Here is a 24,280-nt window from a genome sequence, read left to right as displayed (position 1 = left end):
GAATTGACTGGGCGATGAGCCTAGCAGGAAAGACAGTGGAACAGCAATGGCAGGAGTTTCTGGGAGTAATTTGGGAGACATAGCAAAAATTCATCCCTAGGAAGAAGAAGCATAATAAAGGGAGGACGAGGCAACCATGGCTGACAAGGGAAGTCGGGGACAGCATAAAAGCTAAAGACAAAGCATACAATGCGGCGAAGAGCAGTGGGAAACCAGGGGATTGGGAAGCCTACAAAGACCAACAGAGGACAACTAAAAAAGAAATAAGGAGGGAGAAGATTAAATATGAGGGTAAACTAGCCAGTAATATAAAATAAGATTGCAAGAGTTTTTTAGACATATAAAGGGTAAGAGAGAGGCAAAAGTGGACATTGGGCAGCTGGAAAATGACGCTGGAGAAGTAGTAGTGGGGAACAAAGAAATGGCACAGGATCTGAATAGGTACTTTGCGTCAGTCTTCACGGTGGAAGACACGAGTAACATCCCCAAAGTTCAAGAGAGTCGGGGGCAGAGGTGAGTATGGTGGCCATTACCAAGGAGAAGGTGCTAGGAAAACTGAAAGGTCTGAAGGTGGATAAATCACCTGGACCAGATGGATTACACCCCAGAGTTCTGAAGGAGATAGCTGAAAAGATAGTGGAGGCATTAGTGGTGATCTTTCAGGAATCACTGGAGTCAGGGAGGGTCCCAGAGGACTGGAAAATCACTAATGTAACCCCCCTGTTTAAGAAGGGAGTGAGGCAAAAGATGGGAAATTACAGGCCGATTAGCCTGACCTCAGTCGTTGGTAAGATTTTAGAGTCCATTATTAAGGATGAGATTTCAGAATACTTGGAAGTGCATGGCAAAATATGGCAAAGTCAGCATGGTTTCATCAAGGGGAGGTCATGCCTGACAAATCTGTTAGAATTCTTAGAGGAGGTAACAAGTAGGTTAGATAAAGGAGAGCCAATGGATGTTATCTACTTGGACTTCCAGAAGGCCTTTGACAAGGTGCCACACAGGAGGCTACTAAGCATGATAAAAGCCCATGGTGTTAGAGGCAAGGTACTAGCATGGATAGAAGATTGGCTGTCTGGCAGAAGGCAGAGAGTGTGGATAAGGGGGTCCTTCTCAGGATGGCGGTCGGTGACTAGTGGAGTTCCTCAGGGGTCAGTGTTGGGACCACAACCTTTCACTTTATATATTAATGATCTAGATGAAGTAACTGAGGGCAGATGATACAAAGATAGGTGGAGGGACAGGTAGTATTGAGGAGGTGGGGAGGCTGCAGAAGGATTTGGACAGGTTGGGAGAATGGGCAAAGTGGCAGATGGAATACAACGTGGGGAAGTGTGAGGTCATGCACTTTGGTACGAAGAATAGAGGCATAGACTATTTTCTAAATGGGGAGAGAATTCAGATATCTGAAGTGCAAAGGGACTTGGGACTCCTAGTCCAGGATTCTCTTAAGCTTAACTTGCAGGTTGAGTCAGTAGTTAGGAAGGCAAATGCTATGTTAGCATTTATTTCGAGAGGACTAGAATATAAAAGCAGGGATGTGCTGCTGAGGCTTTATAAGGCTTTGGTCAGACCAACATTTAGAATATGTGAGTAATTTTGGGCCCTGTACGTCAGGAAGGATGTTCTGGCCCTGGAGAGGGTCCAGAGGAGGTTCACAAGAACGATCCCAGGAATGAAAGGCTTAACATATGAGGAATGTTTGAGGACTCTCTATACTTGGGTCTATACTTGATGGAGTTTAGAAGGATGAGGGGGGATCTGATTGAAACTTACAGAATACTGAAAGGCCTGGATAGATTGGACGTGGGGAAGATGTTTCCATTAGTAGGAGAGACTAGGACCCGAGGGCACAGCCTCAGAGTAAAGGGAAGACCTTTTAGAACAGAGATGAGGAGAAACTTCTTTAGTCAGAGAGTGGTGAATCTATGGAATTCATTGCCACAGAGAGCTGTGGAGGCCAGGTCATTGAGTGTATTTAAGACTGACATAGATAGGTTCTTGATTGGTAAGGGGATCAAAGGTTACGGGGAGAAGGTGGGAGAATGGGGTTGAGAAACTTATCAGCCATGATTGAATGGCAGAGCAGACTCGTTGGACTGAATGGCCTAATTTCTGCTCCTATGTCTTATGGTCTTATGGAATATTAAAACTAAGAGCAAACATTTCTGTAAATCTATTCAGAAAAAGAGAGCAATAAAGCAAAATGCCAGCCCACTAAATGCAGGCAAAACTATAATATATATAAAATATATGAGAGAAAGCTAGCTAGAAATATAAAGATGGATAGTAAGAGTTTCTGTCGATACATAAATAAGAAAAGAGTTAATAAAGTAAGCATTGTCCTATAGAAAGCATTAGAATGAGGCTCTAGAAATAATAATGGGGTACCAGGAAATGGCAGAGGAATTGTATAAATAATTTGCATCAGTTTTCATGATAGATGACACTAATAGCATTCCAAAAATACAAAATAATCACAGGGCAGAAGTTGGTGAGGGGGGGGGGAGAAATAAATACAATAACTATCACTAGAGAACAAGTACTAGGAAAACTAATGGGGCTAAAGACCAATAAGTCCCCTGGACCTGATGGGTTGCATGGTTGGATACTAAAGGAAATAGCTGCAGAAATAGTGAATGCACTGGTAGTAATCTTCCAAGAATCCTTAGATTCTGGAAAAGTCCCAGAGGATTGGAAAACTGCCAATGTAACACGCTTATTCAAAAAGGGAGTGAGACAAAAAACAGGTAACCATACGTCAGTTAGCTTAACATCTGTCATTGGGAAAAGGTTGGAGTCTATTATAAAGAATGTAATTGCAGAGCATTTAGAAATATATAATCTAATCAAGCAGAGTCAGCAATGGCTTCATGAAGGGGAAATCATGCCTGACAAATTTATTAGAATTCTTTGAGGAGGTACAAGCAGGATAGATAAAGGGGAACCAGTAGATGTAATATATTTGGATTTCCAAAAGGCATTTGATAAGGTACCACACATAAGATTACTTAATAAGATAAGAGCCCATGGTGTTGGGGGTAGCATATTAGCATGGATAGGGAACTGGCTAACTGATAGACGACAGAGAGTTGGGATATGGGGGCATTTTCAGGATGGCAATCTGTAACTAGTGGAATGCCACAGGGATCAGTGCTGGGACCACAGTTATTTACAATATATATTAATGGCTTAGATGATGGGCATGAAAGTACTATTGCCAAGTTTTGTGGATGACACAAAAATAGGTGGGATGGCAAGTGGTGAGGATGACATAAAGAGTCTACAGAGGGATATTGACAGGTTAAGTGAGTGGACAAAAACTTGGCATATGGAATATAATGTGGGAAAGTGTGATGTTATGCACTTTGGCAGGAAGAATAGAGGAGCTGGATATTATTTAAATGGAGAGAGCTGCGGCACAGAGGGATTTGGGGGTTCTCGTGCATGAATCCCAAAAAGCTAACATACAAGTTCAGCAGGTAATAGGGAAGACAAATGGAATGTTGGCCTTTATTTCAAAGGGAATGGAGTGTAAAAATAGATAAGTCTTGTTAAAACTATACAAAGCACTAGTTAGACCACAGCTAGAATACTGTGAACAGTTTTGGTCCCCTTATCTAAAGAAAGATATACTGGCATTGGAGGCAGTCCAGAGAAAGTTCACTAGGCTGATCCTGAGGATGGAGGGATTTTCTAATGAGGAGAGGTTGAGTGGGTTGGGCCTGTACTCATTGGAGTTTAGAAGAATGAGAGGTGACCTTATTGAAACAAATAAAATTTTTTAGGGGGCTTGACAGGGTAAATGCTGAGAGGTTGTTTCTCCCTGTGGGAGAGTCCAGGACCAGAGGGCATAATCACAGAGTAAGGGGTCACCCATTTAAAACAGAGATGAGGAGGAATTTCTTCTCTCAGAGGGTATTGAATCTGTGGAATTCTTTAACGCAGAGGGTTACATAAGAACATAAGAACTAGAAGCAGGAGTGGGTAATTCAGCCCCTCGAGCCTGCCCCGCCATTCATTACAATCATGGCTGATCTCATTTTGGCCTCAACTCCAATTTCCCGCCCTCTCCCCATAATCTTTCAACCCATTACTAATTAAAAATCTGTCTATCTCCTCCTTAAATTTATTCAGCGTCCCAGCATCCACTGCACTCTGAGGTAGTGAGTTCCACAGACTCACGATCCTTTGAGAAAATTAATCCTCCTGATTTAAATCTGCCACCCCTTAGCCTAAAACTATGGTCTCTCATTCTAGCATGCCCCATAAGGGGAAACACATGCTCCACATCTACTTTATTCTCTTTAGCATCTTATATACCTCAATTAGATCTCCTCTCACCCTTCTAAGCTCTAGCGAGTATAGGCCTAAACTCCTCATAAGACAAGCCCTGCATTGCTGGAATCAATCTAGTGAACCTCCTCTGAATCGCCTCCAATGCAACTGCGTACTTCCTCAAGTAAGGGGACCAAAACACTGCACGGCACTCACAGTACAATAAGGCTGGAGAGGCTGGTTCATTAAGTATATTCAAGGCCGAGATAGACAGATTTTTAATCAGGAAGGGAATCAAGGGTTATGGGGAAAAGGCAGGAAAATGGAGTTGAGGATTATCAGATCAGCCATGATCTCATTGAATGGCGGAGCAGACTCGATGGGCCGAATGGCCTACTTCTGCTCCTACATCTTATGATCTTTTAATAATGGAAAATAATGAGACGGCAGATGAATTGAACAGATATTTTGTAACAGTCTTCATTATTGAGAATACAATAATACAATATCCCAGAATAAGCTGTAAATCAGGAGCTAGAAGGGAGGAAGTAACTCAGGAAAATTACAGTCACCAGGGAAACGGTACTTAGCAAACAGTTGGAGCTGTGGGCTGACAAATCCCCGGGTCTCGATGGACTACATCCTAGTGTCATAAAAGAAGTGGCTAGTGAGATGGTTGATGCAGTGGTTTTAATTTTCCAAAATTCCCTGGATTCGGTGAAGGTGCATGAGATTGGAAAATAGCAAATGTAAGTCCTTTATTCAAAAAGGGAGGGAGACAGAAAGCAGGAAATTACCGTTAGCTTATTATCTGTCATAGGGAAAATGTTAGAAGCTATTATTAAAGATGTTATAACAGGGTGGTTAGAAAAATTCAGTGAAATCAAGCAGAGTCAACATGGTTTTGCAAAAGAGAAATCATGTTTAACCAATTGATTGGAGTACTTTGAAGGAGTCCTGTGCTGTGGATGTACGGGAACCAGTGAATGTGCTGTACTTAGGTTTCCAGAAGGTATTTGATAAGGCGCCACTTCAAAGGTTATTGCGGAAAATAAAAGCTCATGTTGTAGGGGGTAACATATTGGTATGGATAGAAGATTGGCTAGCTAACAGGGAGCAGAGGGTAGCCATAAATGGGCCTTTTTCTAGTTGGCAGGATTTGGTGTGCGACAGAGATCAATGCTGGGCCCTCAATTCTTTACATTTTACTGAAATGACTTGGATGATGGGATCGAAATTATGGGTTCTAAATTTGCTGATGGTACAAAGATAGGTAGGAAAGTAAATTGTGAAGAGGACATAAGGAGGCTACAAAAGGGGTATAGATAGGTTATGTGAGTGGGCAAAGATCTGGCAAATAGAGTATAAAGTTGGCAAATGTGAATTTGTCCATTTTGGCAGGAAGAATAAAAAAGAAGCATATTGTCTAAATGGTGAGAGATTGCAGAGCTCTGAGATTCAGAGGGATCTGGGTGTCCTTGTGCAGGAATCACAAAAGACTAGAATACAGGTCCTTCAAATAATTAGGAAGCTAACAGAATGTTATCATTTAATATGAGGGGAATTGATTACAAAAGTAGGGAGGTGATGCTTTAGTTGTACAGGACACTGGTGAAGCCACATTTGGAGTACTGTGTACAGTATTGGTCTCCTTACTTAAGGAAGGATGTAAATGCATTAGAAGCAGTTCAGAGAACGTTTCCTAAATAATACCAGGAATAGGCAGGAAAGATTGGATAGGCTAGGCTTGTATCTGCTGGAATTTAAAGGAGTAAGGGGCGACTTGATTAAAGCACATAAGATCCTGAGAGGTCTTGAAAAGGTCGATCTGGAAAGGATTTTCCTCTTAATGGGAGAATCTAGAACTAGAGGTCACTGTTTAAAAATAGGGGTTGGCCCATTTAAAACAGAGGTGTAAAGGAATGTTTGCTCTCAGAAGGTAATGAGTCTTTGCAACTCTCATCCTTAAAAGGCAGTGGACACAGACTCTTTGAATAGTTTCAAGGCAGAGGTAGATAGATTCTTGATAAAGAAGGGGGCGAAGGGTTAACAGGAGTAGGCAGGAGGTTACAGTCAGATCAACCATGATCTTATTGAATGGCAGAGCAGGCTCAAAGGGCCAAGTGGCCTACTCCTGAGGAGATGAGGCCAGATGGAGGTGTGAGGGTGTGTGTGTGAGTGAGTCTGGTGATGTCCCTTGAGTTGACAGTGACTGAGATGCCAGGTGAATGTGTGATGGCCTTGTGAGTGTGTGAGTTTAGAGTGATGAGATGGTTGCCTTACCCTTGTGGTATGGATGAGATCATTCATTCTCTTTCTGCACTGGGTGGCCAACATCTTCTGTGCAGCATTGGCACTGACCACCACTGCCATTGCCTAGCAAGCCAGAGTGTTGAGATTGCTGGAGCTCCTGCAGCCAGAGTGGGGGTGGTGGGCCTCCACGGCATCCAAAATGTGTTCCAGGAATATGTCACTGAATTGGGGCGCTGCAGTCTTCTTGCCTTTCAAGGTCATGTCTTCTAGGCTGGAAGCACTGAGAGGTGTGCGTATGGCTGCACTTCAAATATGGCACCCAGTGTGAGGAAGTGGCAAGGTCATGACGTGGCAGGCAAATGAGAGCACGCCCGCCATCGAAACAGCGTGTTTCCCGGGAATGCATGATTGATGAGACAGGATTGGGACGATAAGGCCACCATTGCGGCCGGCGGGTGAAATGTTCTTTTTCCCGCCCGCTACCGCACTTAATGCCAATCTGGGACAATTCTGCCCCTCATCTCTTTTGTCATGTCTTCTTACACCTTTTATCTTTAATCTGATTCTCTTAAAAGATGACCAATACTTACTGTTCAATAAAAAGTGATGTACAACAATTAAGATTTTAATGTTCAACTTTGCAGTTACAAATTGATCAACATGTTTTTATTTGTTCTCAAGATCTTGGCAGTGCTCCTAAGGCCACATCTATTGCCTGTTCCTCTCTGCCCTAAGAAGGCTGTTGCAGCTTTCTTGAAGCCCCTCAGTCTTTGTGGTGATGTGGCTCCTGTAAAAGGATTCTGTAAATTTAGTAGCAAAATTGTACTCAGCCTGTGTGCTTTAACAGTTCTGTTTTCAAGTTTTCCTGAATTCAGTAAAGTTTACATTCCCAGTTGGGTATAGAATGGGACAGGTCACATTTCATACGACTCCCATGCAGTTACAGGGCTGACATAGTCAAGGAGAAACTGAAAATGCTGGAAATACTCAGCAGGTCAGGCAGCATCTGTGGAGAGAGAGAAACAGAGTTTGTGAACTTCAGCCAGAACAGTTTGTGACCTTTGATCAGGACAGGTTGCTGCCAGACCTGCTGAGCTTTTCCAGCATTTTCTGTTTTGATTTCAGATTTCCAGCATCTGCAGTATTTTGCTTTTGGTTTTCTGACACGGTCAAAGCTTGGGACAGGCAAAGAGGATGGATCAGTTGCTTGCTGAACAATGTACGGAAACAAGCTGTGCGCAGTGTGCAACCTGCCAGGGTTTGGCAGTAGAACTTTGAAAACTGGAACTTGCTTGCCTTGTGTTCTTCCAATTTTGGGAAGTTGTGGGGGGCTTGAGGGGAGGACTGGCTAAGGTAACTGTACCCACCCACAGCTTGCTTCCATTTTCATTTCCAGTGAGGGATATATTGACTACCAGGCTTTTATATTGCACTCCGACACATGGCACAAGGAGTCAGGCCAGCCGCATTAATTGTCTAAGTTAAATTTATCAAGTGTATGCTTTGAAATGTTCTTGTGTTGATATGAGCCGAGCTGGATTTTTGGGGCCTGACAGCTTTTCTCTTCTGTAACAGCTCCAAATCTCTCGAGAGTTGAATAGTCTGTAATAATGAACAGGAATGGCCTAGGAAGAGTGGGTGAGAAGAGTGGGGAAGTAACGAAAATACAAGGAAAATTAAAACAAGGTTACGCTTTATCAGAACAGAATTACCACCCCGGATGCAATATAGAACTGCATGACCATGTTACAAGTTGAGAAGAGGCGTATCAGCTTTCTGAAAGATGTCTTCCACAAATTCAACATTTACTTTTTGTACGCTTTGAAGATGGTTATACTGTTTTCCACCTTTTGAACGAGAAAACTGAATGAACTACATAGAGTACAGTGGCTGCAAATGCGAATACCTGCACAGTGAAAAGAAATAGGTGTTACGGTATATCTTCAATTTTAATCATAATCCAAGTATCTGTACAAAGCAACAATGGTTTAGCATGTCGTTTTTAATTGAATTATTTCTTATCCGCTCCTTTTGTGAGAATAAAGATTGGAATTCCACATTGCTAGTCATAGCCCCTTGGGATTTAATAGGATTGTAGGAATGATGGCTGGCTACTGTAATCCCACTCCCCAATCCTTTGCCCATGTTCTTCTATCTTTTCCTTTCAAATAAACCCCTTTAAAAAATATAGTACAGCCTCTGCTTTAAGTGGGGTGGGGAGAAAGAAGTGGAGAGAACAAGTGATTCTAAGTGTGACGAGCCAGGTAAGGGAGAGCGAGGAATGGAAACAGTTTGTCCAGCTACTGAAGTCATAGAATTTTACAGCGCAGGAGAGGGTTCATGTCTGAGGCAAATCAGGAAATGGAAGGGAGGGAGGAACTCGGGAAAATTATAATCACCAGGGAAGTGGCACTTAGCAAATCATTGGGGCTGTGGGCTGACAAGTCCCCAGGTCTGGATGGGCTTCAACCTAAGGTCTTGAAAGAAGGGTCTGCGATTTTTCGTGGCCGGTCCAGCCTTACGGTTGGCTGACGGGCGAATCGGCCAGGCGGCCTTTGCGTTTTTTCATCAAATGTCATCCAAGGGCGGGATGAAATTTCCGTTAAGAAATAAAGTAAAAATAAATATCTGGGGACAGCATTTTTATGAGGTATGCTTTCAGGTGCTTGATTGTGATGCATGAACATTTTTTCTGCAGCTTTGCTTCATCATTTGCGGGTCTGCAGCTCCCTGCGGCAGCTGTCTGCTTTCAGGGAGCTCTCTCGCAGTGTTCACCCATGCCCATGGTGATGTCATCGCCCGCCCCCCCCCCCCCCCCCATCCCGGCAGCGCTGAGCGTTTCAGCCCGCATTTCACGCTGGCTGGGCGTTAATTGGCCAGCATAGTTTCTAATGGTTCTATGAAGAAGACTTAACCACACACATGCACACACAAAAAAAAGTTTTTCTTTTCTCGTTAAAAAGTAAAAGAAGCAATGAGTGTACAAATAACATCTTAAAGAGATAACATAAGAGTGTCAGCCATTTTCCGCTCGTTTACTATAACTTTGATAATCAGTCCTCTCCCAAGGGTTAGGGTTGAGGAATTTTTTTTAAAAAGCGGCTCCCAATCAACAACCAAACTACAATTAATCTCTAAATGAGTTCAGGAAGCAGCTCAATGACAATGACAATAGCATCCAAGTATCATCAGTGATCTAGGATGGTGGGGGGCTGGCCAATTAGTAGCACTGCTACTAATCCTAGATCACCAATGATACCTAGAGCACTGTACACTGACCTGGTTCAAATATCTGATTACCAAGTCTGGCACGGTTCTGAACTGCCATCAGCAAACATCCTTTTGACCCAGAGACCCCACTTACCTTCATTTCCTAGGAAGTACTGCCCCTTACTGGTCAGTATATAACTGGACCCTCAGTAGCTGGACAGGCAGTACTGGGAACTTCTCACAAGTAGGATGGTGAACAGCACACCTCGGCATGAGTTGTGTGAGCGCATTGCCACTATTATCCCTAATTACAATATGGATAGATACCAAACTAGCTGAATGCTTGTTCCACCAGCTGGAGGTTCAGAGCTTCACTGGCAGCTTCTCTGCAATCCAATCAGGATAAACACCAACACTTGGATATATGAATAAAAACAAAAAACTGCGGATGCTGGAAATCTGAACTTGTTTTCTCTTACACAGTCTCCAGGTACTTCTTTTATCAGCTACTGCACAGATATCTGTCTTCAGCATCCGGGAATGGAGTTGTAAAGGCCAGTAATCCTGGTGTATGGATATCTGAGTCCAGTGCTGTGTCTTGCTCATCACCAACTGTTTTGTGAGGGGATTTGGTGAAGGGAGTTGCCTGCTATAGTACTTAACTGCACCATCCTCCCCATGCCCAACAACCCCACCACCCCAGATTAGTGTACCCTTCTACACCTCTTTCTCAATTTTCCCTTCTGCAGAAAATATCATGGGATTCCTTCCTTGACCAAGACCATCCAAACTAGCTTAATTGGTCATTTCATTGTTGTTTATGGGACCTTGCTGTGTGCAAAATGGATTCTACATTTTACCTACATAATAACAGCAAGCGTGTTTCAAAGTAACTCACTTGGTGTTAACCTGAACGCTCTGAAGAAGGGTCATATGGACTCAAAACATTAACTTTGCTTTTCTCTATCCACAGACTCTGTCAGACCTGCTGAGTTTTTCCAGCATTTTCTGTTTCTGTTTCAGATTTCCGGCATCCACAGTATTTTGCTTTTATTTTCACTTGGTGTTTAATTGGGCTACAGTTGTGCTCGTTTTTCAGAGTTTCGAGACTTGGAACTGGCATCGGGAAGTGTGCCACCTGACATATTGGGTTACTTTGCCCTTTACCTGCAGATTACAACCCCCTGATCACTGATCGCTACCTGCCACCCACCCCCCACCCTACCACCCTCATCCCATCGCTTACTCCCCTGAGGCGAGGGTGTTAATCAGGTGCTACATGTGTGCAGGCTCTTTTTACAGCAGATTAATTTTTAAATTGCAGTTATTTTAATGATGTGTGTACAGTAATGTTAAAACTGTAATACCCCACTAGTTCTGTTGGTATATATAGCTGTTAAATGTAGGCATGTGATCACCTCACAAGTTAATAAATAGCTATTCAGTGGGCAGGGAGGAGGAATAAGAAGCCATGAGTATATCCATGCTGCTTGACCTCTTGCGAACTACCCCTCCTCCTCAAGCCTGATCTGGATTACTGATGTTTACATTACCAGAGAGGTGGTGGAGAAACAAAATCAGAAAATGCTGGGAGCAGCGAGCGTTTCAGGTGTGAGCCCTCTATCAGGAGCACATGGATCAGCACCGCTTATTGCTGGATCACTGCTCTGAAGATGCTACACTAACTCCAGAACTAACTTGTAAAAGTGTGCCGTTCCATTCAACGTGCATTTGCAACAATTTATGTGTCCTTTTAGATCCAGGTAAAATAAATTGAATAAATGGATAAAGACGCTCTTCTTGGTGAAGTATTGCTGGGTCTTGCCGCCTGGCCCACAGAAACAGACAGACTGGATCCCAGTTTAACATTTCACCCAAAGGAGAATATTCAGTGATTTCTTTAAAAAAGATCATTCTTGGGAAATGAGTATCATTGCCTAGAGCAGCATTTATTGCCCATTCCATGTTGCCCTGAGAAGGTGATGGTGGTGGGCTCGCTTCTTGAGCTACCGGGCAGAATTTAATTCCCCCAGCCCAGGTGGGTAGGTTTATAAACTGGCGTGTGGAGGGGATGAAGAGTGGTGGGTGAGGGGAGGGGGGGTTTGCCGCTGTCTAATTGGCGGGAAGGCACATTATGGAGAGTCTGTCACCTTCCCAACCTCTCCCCAATTAAGTCGGGGTGTAGAAGGACAATGTCGGCCTTCCCGCCCCTGAGCCAGTTGAGACCTTTAAGTGGCCACGTCCTCACACCACATGGGCAGGCTGTCAGGCATACCCTGGTGGACTGTCTGCAGCTTAGGGTGACCCTCCTGTCTGGGCACCCTGTGCCCAGTGGACGGTCCCATGAGTGGCAGGAGACAGCCATGTGGGAAGAACCCTCTGCTCTCCACTCCGAACCCGCCCTCCCCCACCATCACTGGGATAGCCTGACTGGCTTCACCACTTCACTGCCGAGGCTTCGCCACTTACCTGGGTTCTGGGGCCTTCATGGTAGCTCCTTGTCTCCAGCCTCCTGCAATCCCAGCAATGGCCACTGCTCCCAGTGGCTCTGTCGGGTGTGAAGAGCTGCTGGCCTCAATTGGCAGGCAGCTCTTGGAGGTAGGATCCTCATCCTGAAAGCCCAGGAACTCCAATGGCAGGCAGGTAAGTGCCTGATTGGGAGCTAATCCCATCGGGGCTCCCAGTAATGGCTGCATCGCAATTGCCACTGACTCTCCACCAGCTAGTGGACAGGACTACCACAACATCCATTAAATTTAGCCCACTTCAACAGAGAGTCTACTTCAGGAGACAGTTGAAGAGTCAACCAAATCGGTGTGGGATTGGAGTCACGTGTAGGCTAAACTAGATCAAGATGGCAGGTTTCCTTGCACTAAAGCACATTGGTGGACCAGTTGTATATTTACCACATTGACATGGTCACAATTTCCTGATAATAGCTATTTATTTCCAGATAATTTTAAAACTCAGTTCAAATTTTGATGGTGGTATTGGGACTCATGTTCTCCTGGATTATTAATCCAGATATCTGAATTCCTGGTCCAGTAACATTACCATTACATTACCACACCCTGTTCTACTGGGATGGACAAAGTGGGAGTGAAGTACTTCAAAACAAAAATGGGCCACCTTTTTGAGTGATCCCATAAATTTTGCCTGTAGAGATATCACCAGGTCATTATTAGTCAAAAAGCACTTGATTATATATTGATATCCAATAGCTCGTGTGAGTGCTGAGTTCTGGATCAGAGCTGTGATGTTTAGCTGCTATGTTGGATCTGTGTTTCATGTAATATGTCCCTTTGGGGTAGAGCTCAACTGAGAACGTTCTGAGATCAGGTAGAGACTAATTGTTGGGAACGATTTCTGTAGATTGGTCGCTACATTTACATTTCTGGAAGCAGGGTGAGAGGTAAGCAAGGTAAAAAGTAAAAGCAGGAAATGTTTGGCTGTCTCTGAGAAAATATAGGCCCTTATTTTTGTTTGTATATAATTTACATTTGAGAAGAAAAAAAAGAACCTTTAGGATTGTACCATTCTTAGCAAATAAAGTGTGTGCTTACCGTGGTAGCAATATCAGTCTGGTATTGCTTTTTTAAATTGCTACCTTGCAGGCGTACTGTAGAATTGCCCTGTAGGACTGCAGCGCTGAAATAAAAAAGAGCCGCAATGCCATGATAGCAGACATCCTGTTGAAACAAACCAAGAAAAGATTAGATCAATAAAAAGCTCCTTGTAATCCAAGCATAACCTCAACAAGTAGCTGAGACCAGTGGCGATAGTTTCAGACTCAAAGGCGAAGAGATTGCTGCAAAGCTAGCTCCAGAAAGTATTGTCACCATGGAATGGTCACAGATACTAGGTGCCATTAAAAGCTGTATTAACTAGATCCCTTTTTCAATCTGTATCGTAAAGACAAAGGTTTTCCCATAATCAACAATGACAACTTGTATTTAACGCGGTAAAGCATCCCAAGGCAATTCACAAGAGAATGATCCGACTAGGTTTGAGGTGAAAGGTGACCGATAATTTGGTCAAGGAGATACATTTTAAGGAACGGCGCTAAAAAAAAAAATCAGAGGTGGAGAGGTGGAGGGGCGAGACAGCTGAAAGCATGGGAGCCAAATTGTGGAGTGATGAAAATTATGGATGCACAAGAGGCTGGAATCGGAGGAGTGCAGGGATCTCAAGGGGTCGGAGGGGATAAGAAGAGGCAAAGCCACAGAGGCGTTTGAACACAAGGGTGAAACCTTTTAAGATGAGGAGCTGCAGGACCAGGAGTCAAGATAGGTCAGTGAGCACAACAATGATAGGTGTGTGGGACTTGGCTTGAGCCAGGATACAAGCAGCAGAGGTTTGACCAATCTCAGTTTATAGAATGTGTAACGTGGTAAGCCAGCCGAAAGGGTAGTGAGATTGTTGAATTTAAAGTAACAGATGCTGCTCGCTAATATCTGGGGACTTGTGCCAAAATTGGGTGAACTGTCCCATAGACTAGTCCAGCAGCAGCCTAGTCATGCTCACAAAACAGCCAATGTCTAGGACCGCTCCATCTCCACCAGGGCAGCAGTGATGATAACAATGATATACAGTCAGGAGGATGTCCGTTGTAATACTGAACAGTGACTATAGACCTCAGGAAATCGCATGGCATCAGGTCAAACACAAGCAAGGAAAGTTCTTGCTGATTACCACATGATGTCCCTCCCTCAGCTGATGAATCAGTGCTTTTTCATGTTGAACAGTGCGGAACTTCAATGACCACTAGGCAGAAAGGCTCGGCAGCATCACTGCTGACTTTCCGGCCAAATTCTGAAGGGCATATCTGCTAGACTAGGCTTGTGAAAGGAAGTGGAAAAACCAACACGAGGTCAAAATATAATTTAACTTAGCCTCACCAATCTCTTTGTTGCAGGTGCATCGATCTGTTACATTATTGGTTGGAGTGACCACTGCACAAGGTACTTTTGGAAGCAAAGTCCCATCTTCACATTGAGGACACTCTCCATCGTGTTGAATGGCATTTACACCATGCTAAATGGGATAGATTCAAACAGATCTAGCAGCTAAAAATTGGGCATCCATGAGGTTCAATTGGTAGAACTCTTGCCTCAGAGTCAGAATGGTTCAAGGTCCACTTTAGAGCTCAAAATGTAAGCTGACACTCTAGTTCAGTACCAGAGGAGTACTGCACTGTCAGAGGTGCCATCTTTTGGATGAGTTGTTGAACCAAAGACCTGTCTGCTTTCTGAGGTGGGCATAAAAGATCTCATGACACTATTTCAAAGAAGAGGAGGGGAGTTATCCCTCAATCAACATCACAAGAACGCATTGGTCACATGCCTGACTGTGTGCAACTTGGCTGCTGCGTTTCATATATTACGATATAAAACTTCAAAAAGTACTTCACTGTTGTGAAAGGTGTTATATAAATGCAAGTCTTTCTTCCAATTTTAGCTTTGGGCCATCAGTAGCAATAGAACTGCATTCTATCATTCTCTATAAACTCATGGCCTGTAGATAATGAAGCAGTCTGTGTCCCTATGTAGCAAGACCTGGACAAAATTCAGGCTCAGGCCAATAGATGGCAATAGATTTTTTCTTTGTTCATTTATGGGATGTGGGCCAGTATTTGCTGTCCATCCTTGATTGTCCTGGAGGAGATGGTGGTGAGCTGCCTTCTTGAACCACTGCAGTCCATGTGGTGTAGGTACACCCACCGTGCTGTTAGGGAGGGAGATCCTGGATTTTGACCCAGCAACAGTGAAAGAATGATATATTTTCAAGTCAGGATGGTGAGCAACTTGGAGGGGAACTTGCAGGTGGTGGTGTTCCCATGTATCTGCAGCCCTTGCCCTTCTAGATGGTAATGGTTGTGGGTTTGGAAGATGCTGTCTAAAGAACCTTGGTGAATTTGAGAGTTCATTTGAACATTTGAGAGTTCATCCTCCCAGAAGGTTGCCCTTTGAAGTCCTCGGAGGTGATGCCTTGCAAGAAGATGACAACCAGGGTAGCTCGGCACCTCCAGCTCAATAACTCCTGTACAAGCCCTGCCAACTTCATCATCACTTCCTTAGCTACTCCATCCCCTCCCTAGATATATCCACACAAAATGATTTAATTAGCAAGTCATGAGGAGCATCACAGGGTGGCATATCGAGCAATGCTGAGCAGGAGGAGCTGAGATGAAGAACGAGCTGGAGAGCAGAGATAAAACTGCCCTCATTTCTGGAGTCTAAGCACCCTGGTCTTTGGAGAGCTTGACTATCAAGAAGAAGCAGCAGCAGCATGTGCAGGTCATGGAATAAAAGCAAAATACCGCGGATGCTGGAAATCTGCAATAAAAACAGAAAGTGCTGGGAAAAACTCAGTTGTTCCAGCAGCATCTGCGGAGAGAGAAACAGAGTTAATGTTTAGGGTCCATATGGAGTCATGCGGATTTGAAACATTAACTCTGTTTCTCTCTCCACAAATGCTGCAAGACCTGCTGAGTTTTTCCAGTATTTCCCTGTTTATATTGCAGATAGTGGGGGCTGGTTCTCAGTACTGGTTATGTTAGAAAGTCCACTACCAGCATGAGACAATATAGGGAACTCTGCAGCAATAAGTTGAATGCAACAGGATCTTTGGGCAGTCATGACTTCTGGAGTAGCATCGGTTCTGCTTCCCTAGCCTTTTCAATAGCTAAAATGAGCCAATTTGGTATGTTTATGTGGCAACCATTAGCCCAACTAAACCTGTGCCCAGCACTAACACCAAAGCAAAATACTAAGGATGCTGGAAATTGAAATAAAACTGGAAAATGCCAGAAATATTCAGTAGGCCAGGCAGCGTCTGTGGAGAGAGGAACAGCTAACATTTCACGTCAGCGACCTTTCCCTGCTGCTGCCTCTCCTAACAGAGACTGAGATAGCTTTATGACAGTTCCTAGCAAGACTCGCAAATACAAGGGTGATGCAACCAAAAGTAAGCGTATGAACATCACTGAGACAAATGTCTCAAATGTCCCAGTCACCCAACACTCAATCTCCTGATGCTCAGGGAACACCAGGTAGGTGTAACAGTTTAGATGGACAATTTTCTTGTGGTCAAGAAGGGCCTGGGGTCTGGAACAACTGTTTCTGGATGCAATGCAAACAAAACCAGGGCAGAAGCTGAGACAAGACTCGCTGCACCTTATTTAGAGTCCTGGAACAGTATTACAGGAGTATTGACTTGGCAATCTGGCTCTCTGTCCCTTTTTCTCAGCTCTTATTCCCATGGAATGTTCAGTTTCCAGGTGCAGGGGTAAGGAAATTAACACTTACCTTTGCTTTTAAGTAAGATTCAAGGTACCAGGTGTAGGTACATTGACAGGAAATAAAAGTAATATTTGATATTATTGATGTGTTTGTGTAATTTCTTAATGAAGCCTTCAGCTCTCATTTAATATGGTGGAGATGGTTAGAATGGTCCATTCTATGAATTATTGGTAGCCTGAATGATGAGAAGTAGTGGGAAATTGTTTTCTAGTGATGGGCCGCTTATTATCTAGAGGGAGAAACTGATGATGATTTCCCATTTAATCTCTCTTGCTGTCACCTCATTTCACTCCTGGGTAATCCCTTCATGCTCCAGAAATGGATAGCCTTGTACTTGTCCTTCATTACCTACAGGTAAGAAGGAGACATTGTGCAGTATGCAGCATGCCACTGTAATTCTGGTTAACCATGCTGGGCTGTATTGTAGGGCGTCCTCAGAACTATCCAGAAACCCGAAGAAGGGACTTCGGAATGCCATCAGGAGCTGAAGGAAGATATAATATAGTGCTTAGTACTTTGTTGTACCTGTTACCTACAGATGAACCTTGTGACGCACAGGCAAGAGTGCCACTAACTGAGCCACAGTAGCAATAGCTTGCAAATCTGAGTCTAGCCGATGGCATAACTCCCAAATTGCACCTGGTATGTCTTGCAGCCTTTTCACTCACTCCTTGGGCAGAATTTAATGCCCTCCCCTGTGGCGAGTTTGGTGAGAGGGGGCATTTAATCTGATAGAAGGGTGGTAGATGGAGACCCCACTGCCTTCCTGCCTCAACCACAATTAAGTCTGTGGTGGGAAGACTCATGGATGGTCTTCCCACCCCGCCACCAACTGAGGCTCTTAAATGGTCATTTAATGTCCACTTAGCCTTATTCCTCCACCGCTGGAATTAACCCAGCAGCGGGCAAGAAGGCTTGCCCTGTGGAGAGTACAACAAGCAAATCTGTGTGGGCTACCAGGGCAGGCGGGTGTGGTCCTCGAACAAAGGAGCTCAGTACCTGATCAAGGAAACTGGCATCAGGATGGGGACCTGCTGAGAGCCACGCCCTCCCCTGTGACATCCATCCCAGCACCCCCTTCTCGCCATAACTCACCTATGGCTGGGAACCAGTGACAAGCCTAAGCCTTGGGTAAGTGTAGTACCAGCAGCAGCCACCATTTCTCTGAGGTCACTGTCGTTCAATAGAGCTAACGGCCTCTGATTGGCTAGAAGTTCTCAGTGGGTGGGACTTCCTCACCAGGGGTCCTTAATCGCTGAGAAGGGCCACCACAATTCAGTTGAGTGCTGGCTCTCCAGCTGCGGGCAAGATCCTAGCACCTCCAATAAATCAAGCTATGAACTCTCTCCTCCATCCCCACCCCCTTTCCGATCCCCCTTTTTTCCAATAATTTATATAGATTTTTCTTTTCCCACCTATTTCCATTATTTTTAAATGAATTTCCATCCATTGTTTTATCTCTACCTTTTAGCCTATTTCGATCCCTTCCCCCCCACCCCACCCCCACTAGGGTTATCTGTACCTTGCTCGTCCTTAATGTCACCTATTAGCACATTCATTAGATAATATCACCACCGTCAACACCTCTTTGTCCTTTTGTCTTTGACATCTTTTGCCTATGTCCACCTATCACTGGCCCTCTATCCACCTCTACCTGTCCCACCATCCGCCCACCGCCCCCCCCCCCCCCGCCAATCCCAAACCAGCTTATATTTCACCTTTTTTCTATTTTTCCTTAGTTCTGTTGAAGAATCATTCGGACTCGCAACATTAACTGTGTTCTTTTCCGCAAATGCTGTCAGACCTGCTGAGTTTTTCCAAGTATTTTTATTTTTGTTTTGTAATAAATCAAGCCCCTTGTGCAAAGAATTCAGGTATGAACTTTACACCCTCTAGCCTGAGTATCCATGGGTAGAGTTTTGACAGAATTTATGCTCCCCTTGCATCTATCCTCTCTTCTTCCATACCCTGAAAATAGAGGAAACCCCTTCCATTTCCCAAAGGTACTCAGCAATATTATTATACTCACCAGATTCTTGCTGGTAAATTTTCCTGTCTAAGGTATCAACAATGTGAGTTATTTGGAATTCATTTCAGTCTATGAATGACCTGCAGGTTTTAGGCAATTCTTCATCACTGAACTGCATTGTGCTTCCCCACCTGATAATACCAACCTTGTAGTTGCGTTGTCATCTGGGCATGGGATAGGGTCTAAACAGCAGGAGAACATGCAGGGGTGGGATGTGAGTGAAACCACAACCATTGGTCAGGTAGGGTTAGGGCTTTTTGTCCAGGTTTCTGAGGAATAGAATGTAAGATAATAATGACAGGCAATCTTCAGGGTGGTATTTTATCACAAAGGGCCTGACATTATTTTCATTCTTTACAGCTGCTGTACTGCCCAAACATTAGGCAGCGAACTTAAGTCCAAGTCCCCTGGCATTTGTGCTGAATATGGAATAAAAGTAAATGCATTGGAGAGTGAAAAGAGGTGAGCAGTCAAAGTGTCTGTGGGTGTGTGGATAATCATTTATGAGGAAAGATTAAAGCTTTTCAAGTTCTAAAGACCAGAGCGAAGGTGCTCACCATGTTTCATAAAAGAGGGAGAAGCACAAAGATTGGAGACCCCACTACAAAGTCCAAACCCCCAACAGGAAGATCAATCTCCCACCAGAGAGATCAATATCCCCCACCCACAGGGGTCGATATCCCCCACCCACAGGGGTCGATATCCCCCACCCACAATATCCCCCACCCACAGAGATCGATTCCCTCACCCACAGGGATCAATATCCCCTACCCACAGGGATCGATATCCCCCACCCACAGGGATCGATATCCCTCACCCACAGGGATCGATATCCCCCACCCACAGGGATCAATATCCCCCACCCACAGGGATCGATTCCCCCACCCACAGAGATCGATTCCCTCACCCACAGGGATCGATTCCCTCACCCACAGGGATCGATATCCCCCAACCACAGAGATCGATTCCCCCACCCACAGGGATCGATTCCCCCACCCACAGAGATTGATTCCCTCACCCACAGGGATGGATATCCCCCACCCACAGAGATTGATTCCCTCACCCACAGGGATCGATATCCCCCACCCACAGGGATCGATTCCCCCACCCACAGGGATCGATTCCCCCACCCACAGAGATTGATTCCCTCACCCACAGGGATCGATATCCCCCACCCACAGAGATTGATTCCCCCACCCACAGGGATCGATACCCCCCACCCACAGGGATCGATTCCCCCACCCACAGGGATCGATATCCCCCACCCACAGGGATCGATTCCCTCACCCACAGGGATCGATAACCCCCACCCACAGGGATCGATTCCCTCACCCACAGGAATCAATCCTCTACCACAGGGATTCAAACCCCTACCACAGGAATAGGAGGCTGCACCACAGTGTTCAAATCCCCACCAGATAGTTTGAAGTTCCCACCACAAAGATCAAAAGCCCCCACTACAGGAATTGGAAGTCCCACCATTGCCAACCTGTGGTTAGTTTTATTGAATCCTTGTGTGCATCTCTGATTCCTGCTGCTTTCCTATACACTCGGCCCCATCTAAGCATTGTGGTTTGTGTCATGAAGGCATACCTAGAGTGCTGTTAGCGAGTTCCAGGATTTTGACCCAGTGACCATGAAGAAATGGTGATATATTTCTGAGTGTGATATGCATTTCTGAGTGTTCCCATGCACTTACTGCCCTTGTCCCTCTCAGCAGGTGTTGCCTCAGATTGACCAATAATTAGACTATTTTGTGATTTCTCTATAGTGAGGACAGGAGCAGAGTGGCCCTGTTACTGGCCTAGTGATCTAGAGAACCAGACTAACATGGTGGAGATGTGAGTTCAAACACCACCAGGGCAGATGGGGGAATTTAAATTCAATGAACTAATAAATACGGAATAAAATACTAGTCCAGGACAAAGCAGCCCACTTGATTGGCACCACATCCACAAATATTCACTCCCTCTACCACCGACGCACAGTAGCAGCAGTGTGTACTATCTACAAGATGCACTGCAGGAATTCACCAAGGCTCCTTAGACAGCACCTTCCAGACCCACGACCACTATCATCTAGAAGGACAAGGGCAGCAGATAGATGGGAACATCAACACCTGGAAGTTACCCTTCAAGTAACTCACCATCCTGACTTGGAAACATATCGCCGTTCCTTCACTGTCGCTGGGTCAAAATCCTGGAACTCCCTCCCTTCGATGGTTGAAGAAGGCAGTTCACCTTCTCAAGGGCAATTAGGGATGGGCAATAAATGCTGGACTTGCCAACGATGCTCACATCCCAAAGATGAATTGAAAAAAGTAACTCTGCTATCTATAAAGTTGTAATAAAAATCACATGCTTACCAAGAAACACCATAATGTTGAATTTCGGGGCCATCCGCTGAAGTAACATATCAGCAGCAGCAGAGTTAATACAAAGAGAAGGAGGGAAACAAAAATCACCCAGCCTTGGCTATCATTGTCAAAGATGTCAATAGAAGCCACAAGGATCCAGACTAACCCGCCAAAAACCTGTAGGAAGAATAGCAGATATTTATTTTATACTTGTAAAAGTCAACTGCTTCCCTAATGAATTATGAACAGCTCCTTCCTCCTATCACCGCACTGAAGGACATATGACTTGGTTGCAAACAGTATTGCCTACATGGATCCCACTTGCTGGATAGGATCATTCCCTAACACACAAACAGAGGAAGTGGGCCCCTTCTCCCATTGTTGCAGCCGTTGGGTGCACTGTGCATTATGATAAACCAGACATGGGGAAACTGTCAAACCAGTGGTTCTAGATATCCCTCCACCCTCCGCCTTCATCGAAGATGGCAGTGGCGTCTCTTCAGGAAATCCAAGTAGCCCTATTTCTCCTTGATGATCAGTTTGTGTACTTGCAGTGATTGGCTTATTCACCCCTCACTGAAATATAGCATTAATATACTAAGTTCATTCTAAATATTCTCAGATTATAAGCACACTTATTGGAGGGGTGGTGGGCATCCAAATGTCTAGAAAAACACCCCTGGAACTATTTTTGCAGAGAATTTAGGGGCAGCTTGAGCTCCCATGCAGAAGCTGCTGGGTGAGCAGGCAGCCATCCCAGGAGTGGCAGTGGTGAGTACGGCTGACTTTAACAGTTGGGCCACATTTACTGCCAGCACTTGGAGATCAAACAACCTGAAGGATCGCCTGGCAACACACAGCTACATCATGGGGAAGGGCATGGGAGTGGTTGGTTAAAAAAAAAACACTTGCATTTATATAGTGCCTCAAGGACCTCAGGTGTCAAAAGTGTTTCACAACTAATGAATGACTTTTGACGTGTACGCATTGTTGTAATGTAATGCAGCCAATTCACACAAAACAAAGATCCACAAACAGCAACGAGATAATGACCAGCTAAATTGTTTTAGTGATGTTGGTTGAAAAAGAAATATGGTTCAGGACACCAGTGAGACTCCCCTGCTCTTCTTTGAATTGTATCATAGAATTTTTTACATCTAGCTGACAGGGCAGACGAGTGAATTAAAAATTTCCCAAATTTAGAGTGGAACCTACGCTGCCTTATCCTACCTCCCACCCAGTCCTGTTCACCCACCAGCCCTGTGCTCAAAGACCTACATTGGCTTGCAGTCCACCAATGCCTGGATTCTGAAATTCTCATTCTGTGTTCCAGTACCTCCATGAACACTGCCTATCAATGTAACCTCCTCCAACTCTCCAACCCTCCGAGATGTGGGCATGAGAGCAGGGTGGAGTGTTGAAATGGCAAGCAACAGGGAGGTCTGGGTAATTTTCAACACTTCACCCTGCTCTCATGCCCACATGTCCATCCTTGGCCTGCTGCATTGTTCCAGTAAAGCTCTACGCAAACTGGAGGAACAGCACCTCATCTTCCGACTAGGCACTTTACAGCCTTCCGGACTGAATATTGAGTTTAACAATTTTAGATCATGAACTCTCTCCTCCATCCCCACCCCTTTTCCATTTCTTCCCCCTCCTTTTTGTTTTTTCCAATAATTTATATAGATTTTTCTTTTCCCACCTATTTCCATTATTTTTAAATGTATTTCCACCCATTGTTTTATCTCTACCTTTTAGCCCTTTTAGTATTCCTTCACCCCACCCCCACTAGGGCTATCTGTACCTTGTTTGTCCTGCTTTCTGCCCTTAATTAGTACATTCCTTTAGATAATATCACCACCTTCAACACCTCTTTGTCCTTTTGTCTATAACAGCTTTTGGTTATCTCCACCTATTACTGGCTTCTTGTCTCAACAACACCACCCCCCCCCCCCCCAAACCAGTTTATATTTCACCCCTTTCCTATTTTTATTTTGTTCTGTTGAAGGGTCATGAGGACTCGAAACGTCAACTGTGCTCTTCTCCGCCGATGCTGCCAGACCTGCTGAGTTTTTCCAGGTATTTCTGTTTCTGTTTTTGTTTTGGAGTTCCAGCATCTGCAGTTCTTTGCTTTTATCACTGAATGGGCTGATATGGAGACAAATACTTGACAGGCCAAATGGCCTGTTTCTGTGCTGTAACATTCTATGGTTATGTGCACTGCTGCCACTACTTTAACTGCTAGTCAATTCAAACTACCTCAAAATAATAAAAATATCAGTATCCAGTTCATTTTGTCCATAATTAGATCTAAGGCAGTTTATAAAACATAATATTCAGTTAATCTAAAAGCAAAAAACTGCAAATGCTGGAAATCCAAAACAAAAATAATAATACCTGGAAAAACTCAGCAGGTCTGGCAGCATCTGCGGAGAGGAACACAGTTAACATTTCAAGTCCGTATGACTCTCCAACAGAGCTAAGTAAAAATAGAAATATTTGGTTACTATGTGTAGTGATCTCTGCAGTAGATTCTCACGTGGTTGTTTGTGGGAGTTTGCTGAACATAAATTAGCTGCTGCGTTTCCTGCATTATAACAATGATCGCACTTCAAAAAGTACTTAATTGGCTTAAAGCACTTTGAGATGTCTGGCGGCTGTGAATAGCATTGTATAAATGCAAGTCTTTCTTTCTTTATTAAGTTTCTCATTCCATCTGACTGGAGGGAACAATGACTTGGACATGCCCCAAATAATCCAGCCGCATTCGGTGTTTGTACAGTTGTATAAGATGTGTAATGATTGGAATTAATTAGTCAGTACAGGTAAGCTACACTACTCTAACTTCAATAA

The 24,280-nt window shown here is 44.3% G+C and overlaps 1 protein-coding gene across 2 annotated transcripts in view; it reads right to left on the bottom strand.

The window, feature by feature from the left end:
* Window positions 1-8,207: 8,207 nt before the first annotated feature.
* nphp1 (nephronophthisis 1) overlaps window positions 8,208-24,280 on the bottom strand; it is a 172,054-nt gene continuing 155,981 nt past the window's right edge. Inside the window, exons 21-23 of one of the 2 annotated variants that reach the window (XM_041188671.1) lie at window positions 21,437-21,604; window positions 13,305-13,430; window positions 8,208-8,437 (exon numbers count right to left, since the gene is read on the bottom strand). In XM_041188671.1, the coding sequence (XP_041044605.1) occupies window positions 8,363-8,437; window positions 13,305-13,430; window positions 21,437-21,604 (369 nt within the window). In that variant the 3' untranslated portion in view covers window positions 8,208-8,362. The remainder of the gene's footprint in view (window positions 8,438-13,304; window positions 13,431-21,436; window positions 21,605-24,280) is intronic. The other variant, XM_041188674.1, reaches the window with a different exon arrangement.

The sequence above is a fragment of the Carcharodon carcharias genome, chromosome 5 (genome assembly GCF_017639515.1).
Source record: "Carcharodon carcharias isolate sCarCar2 chromosome 5, sCarCar2.pri, whole genome shotgun sequence".
NCBI classification, from domain to species: Eukaryota; Metazoa; Chordata; class Chondrichthyes; order Lamniformes; family Lamnidae; genus Carcharodon; species Carcharodon carcharias.
Note: the sequence above shows the minus strand (reverse complement) of the source record. Positions and strands in the feature narration are given on the sequence as shown.